At 39.9% G+C, this 5000-nt stretch overlaps 1 protein-coding gene across 1 annotated transcript in view; it reads right to left on the reverse strand.

Annotated features, from left to right (window-relative positions):
* LOC118936550 (beta-1,3-N-acetylglucosaminyltransferase lunatic fringe-like) overlaps positions 1 to 5000 on the reverse strand; it is a 21755-nt gene that overhangs the window by 6840 nt on the left and 9915 nt on the right. Inside the window, exons 2-3 of the mRNA XM_036948773.1 lie at positions 745 to 793; positions 66 to 168 (exon numbers count right to left, since the gene is read on the reverse strand). Of these exons, the coding sequence (XP_036804668.1) occupies positions 66 to 168; positions 745 to 793 (152 nt within the window). The remainder of the gene's footprint in view (positions 1 to 65; positions 169 to 744; positions 794 to 5000) is intronic.

Here is a 5000-nt window from a genome sequence, read left to right on the forward strand (position 1 = left end):
TGCAGTTTGTGTGTGCGTGTGTGTGTGTGTGTGTGTGTGTGTGTGTGTGCGTGCGTGCGTCTTACTTCTTGCCAGAGCTGATGAAGGTGTCGTATTCGACGGCCATTTTACAGGACAGAGCCTGGCGACTGTGGGCCGCTGAACAGTTCGTATTGATCATGTGACTCCCTGTAGGAATAGCATCAACCAATCAGTCAGTCAGACAGTCAGTAAATGAGCCCTGGGGTCAAATGATACATAGCACACATTTCAGCACAACACAAGTACAGTATGTGACTTTTAACAAAGATGATTGGATGCTATTGTGTTACTACGGTGGCAAAACAGTTTTGAATGAGTCAGAAATATTAGCTTCCTGTTATAATCTGGCACCTCTAGAATAACAATATTAGCTTCTTGTTATAATCTGGTACCTCTAGAATAACAATATTAGCTTCCTGTTATAATCTGGCACCTCTATAATAACAATATTAGCTTCCTGTTATAATCTGGCACCTCTAGAATAACAATATTAGCTTCCTGTGATAATCTGGCACCTCTAGAATAACAATATTAGCTTCCTGTTATAATCTGGCACCCCTAGAATAACAATATTAGCTTCCTGTTATAATCTGACGCCTCTAGAATAACAATATTATCTTCCTGTTATAATCTGGCACCTCTAGAATAACAATATTATCTTCCTGTTATAATCTGGCACCTTCAGAACGCGTGTATGTATGTGTTTTTATTTTTGAACCTCACCCATCCTCTTCCTCAGCCTGTCATCCTCTCCATCGGTGAATACGTACGTCTGAAAACACACACACACACACACACACACACACACACACACACACACACACACACACACACACACACACACACACACACACACACAAAGAGAAGGTCAGTGTGTGTGTCTATCATTAATGTAGTGTGAAAAGTGAGCCAACGCTACTCTGTAGAATAATAGTCAGACAGGATGTGTCCCATTTAGTACACTATTCCCTATTGGGGAAGGACGGCTCACAGTAATGGCTGGAACGGAGGAAAATGGAATCTCATCAAACACATGGAAACCATGGAAACCATGTGTTTGGTGTCTTTGATACCATTTCACTGATTCCACCCCAGACATTACCACCCAATCAAGGTGCCACCAACCTCCTGTGATATATATATATATATATATACACACACACACAATGCCAACTCATTATGCAGTGGGAACTGTTGAAGTGGGAGACGCACGCACGCACGCACGCACACACACACACAGCATTCAGAAAGTATTCAGACCTCTTGACATTTTCCACATTTTGTTACGTTACAGCCTTATTATAAAATGGATTCAATATTTTTTTTCTTCTCTTCACCAATCTACACACAACACCCCACATTGACATCACAATACCCATTAATGACATCACAATACCCTATAATGACATCACAATACCCAATAATGACATCACAATACCCAATAATGACAAATCAAAAATAGTAAACAAAAAAAAAAGAAATTGTAGCAAATTTACACAATATTAAAAACTGATATCACATTTACATAAGTATTCCGAGCCTTCACTCAGTACCTTGTTGATGCACCTTTAGCAGCGATTACAGCCTCCAGTCTTCTTGGGTATGACGCTACAAGCTTGGCATGACACATTCACTGACAGTAGATGGCGATATTCCTGTATGTTGGTCACGGATTAAAGAGTGTTTCTCTTGAGTCTAGACAGACACAGAAACAGTAGCCAGGCTAACAGAAACAGTAGCCAGCCAAATAGAAACAGTAGTCAGGCTAATATAAACAGTAGCCAGCCTAATAGAAACAGTAGCCAGGCTAATAGAAACAGTAGCCAGCCTAATATAAACAGTAGCCAGCCTAATAGAAACAGTAGCCAGCCTAATATAAACAGTAGCCAGCCAGGGAGTTCTGGGCTGATGGGGGCTCTGGTACATTCTAATGCCTTGATTTCATCCCATATACACAGCTCAATACTCAACACCCAATACTCAATACTAATAATGGAAACAGTAGCCAGCTCAATACTCAATACTCATTCAATACTTTAATAACTTTACCTCCCAGCTTGGTAACCACAATCAGTTTCATTATCTACACGGTCAGAACCACCTAGAAGGGGTGGTTCCATCATTGTTCCCTCCGACTGGTCTGAAACAGAACAACATTCTGTTCCATCTGACTGGTCTAAAACAGAACCACATTCTGTTCCATCATTGTTCCATCTGACTGGTCTGAAACAGAACAACATTCTGTTCCATCTGACTGGTCTAAAACAGAACCACATTCTGTTCCATCATTGTTCCATCTGACTGGTCTGAAACAGAACCACATTCTGTTCCATCATTGTTCCATCTGACTGGTCTAAAACAGAACAACATTCTGTTCCATCATTGTTCCATCTGACTGGTCTAAAACAGAACAACATTCTGTTCCATCATAGTTCCATCTGACTGGTCTAAAACAGAACAACATTCTGTTCCATCATTGTTCCATCTGACTGGTCTAAAACAGAACAACATTCTGTTCCATCATTGTTCCATCTGACTGGTCTAAAACAGAACAACATTCTGTTCCATCATTGTTCCATCTGACTGGTCTAAAACAGAACAACATTCTGTTCCATCATTGTTCCATCTGACTGGTCTAAAACAGAACAACATTCTGTTCCATCATTGTTCCATCTGACTGGTCTAAAACAGAACAACATTCTGTTCCATCATTGTTCCATCTGACTGGTCTAAAACAGAACAACATTCTGTTCCATCATAGTTCCATCTGACTGGTCTGAAACAGAACAACATTCTGTTCCATCATAGTTCCATCTGACTGGTCTGAAACAGAACAACATTCTGTTCCATCATTGTTCCATCTGACTGGTCTAAAACAGAACAACATTCTGTTCCATCATAGTTCCATCTGCCTGGTCTAAAACAGAACAACATTCTGTTCCATCTGACTGGTCTAAAACAGAACAACATTCTGTTCCATCTGACTGGTCTGAAACAGAACAACATTCTGTTCCATCATAGTTCCATCTGCCTGGTCTAAAACAGAACAACATTCTGTTCCATCTGCCTGGTCTAAAACAGAACCACATTCTGTTCCATCATTGTTCCATCTGACTGGTCTAAAACAGAACAACATTCTGTTCCATCATTGTTCCATCTGACTGGTCTAAAACAGAACAACATTCTGTTCCATCATTGTTCCATCTGACTGGTCTAAAACAGAACAACATTCTGTTCCATCATTGTTCCATCTGACTGGTCTAAAACAGAACAACATTCTGTTCCATCCGACTGGTCTAAAACAGAACAACATTCTGTTCCATCTGACTGGTCTAAAACAGAACAACATTCTGTTCCATCATTGTTCCATCTGACTGGTCTAAAACAGAACAACATTCTGTTCCATCATTGTTCCATCTGACTGGTCTAAAACAGAACAACATTCTGTTCCATCTGACTGGTCTAAAACAGAACAACATTCTGTTCCATCTGACTGGTCTAAAACAGAACAACATTCTGTTCCATCTGACTGGTCTGAAACAGAACAACATTCTGTTCCATCTGACTGGTCTAAAACAGAACAACATTCTGTTCCATCATTGTTCCATCTGACTGGTCTAAAACAGAACAACATTCTGTTCCATCATTGTTCCATCTGACTGGTCTAAAACAGAACAACATTCTGTTCCATCATTGTTCCATCTGACTGGTCTGAAACATAACAACATTCTGTTCCATCTGACTGGTCTGAAACAGAACAACATTCTGTTCCATCTGACTGGTCTGAAACATAACAACATTCTGTTCCATCTGACTGGTCTAAAACAGAACAACATTCTGTTCCATCTGACTGGTCTGAAACATAACAACATTCTGTTCCATCATTGTTCCATCTGACTGGTCTGAAACAGAACAACATTCTGTTCCATCTGACTGGTCTGAAACAGAACAACATTCTGTTCCATCATTGTTCCATCTGACTGGTCTAAAACAGAACAACATTCTGTTCCATCATAGTTCCATCTGACTGGTCTAAAACAGAACAACATTCTGTTCCATCATTGTTCCATCTGACTGGTCTAAAACAGAACAACATTCTGTTCCATCATTGTTCCATCTGACTGGTCTAAAACAGAACAACATTCTGTTCCATCATTGTTCCATCTGACTGGTCTAAAACAGAACAACATTCTGTTCCATCTGACTGGTCTGAAACAGAACAACATTCTGTTCCATCATTGTTCCATCTGACTGGTCTGAAACAGAACAACATTCTGTTCCATCATTGTTCCATCTGACTGGTCTGAAACAGAACAACATTCTGTTCCATCATTGTTCCATCTGACTGGTCTAAAACAGAACAACATTCTGTTCCATCTGACTGGTCTGAAACAGAACAACATTCTGTTCCATCATTGTTCCATCTGACTGGTCTAAAACAGAACAACATTCTGTTCCATCATTGTTCCATCTGACTGGTCTAAAACAGAACAACATTCTGTTCCATCATTGTTCCATCTGACTGGTCTAAAACAGAACAACATTCTGTTCCATCATTGTTCCATCTGACTGGTCTAAAACAGAACAACATTCTGTTCCATCATTGTTCCATCTGACTGGTCTAAAACAGAACAACATTCTGTTCCATCATTGTTCCATCTGACTGGTCTAAAACAGAACAACATTCTGTTCCATCTGACTGGTCTAAAACAGAACAACATTCTGTTCCATCATTGTTCCATCTGACTGGTCTAAAACAGAACAACATTCTGTTCCATCATTGTTCCATCTGACTGGTCTGAAACAGAACAACATTCTGTTCCATCATTGTTCCATCATTGTTCCATCTGACTGGTCTAAAACAGAACAACATTCTGTTCCATCATTGTTCCATCTGACTGGTCTAAAACAGAACAACATTCTGTTCCATCATTGTTCCATCTGACTGGTCTAAAACAGAACAACATTCTGTTCCATCA

Source organism: Oncorhynchus mykiss, chromosome 17, assembly GCF_013265735.2.
Source record: "Oncorhynchus mykiss isolate Arlee chromosome 17, USDA_OmykA_1.1, whole genome shotgun sequence".
NCBI lineage: Eukaryota > Metazoa > Chordata > Actinopteri > Salmoniformes > Salmonidae > Oncorhynchus > Oncorhynchus mykiss.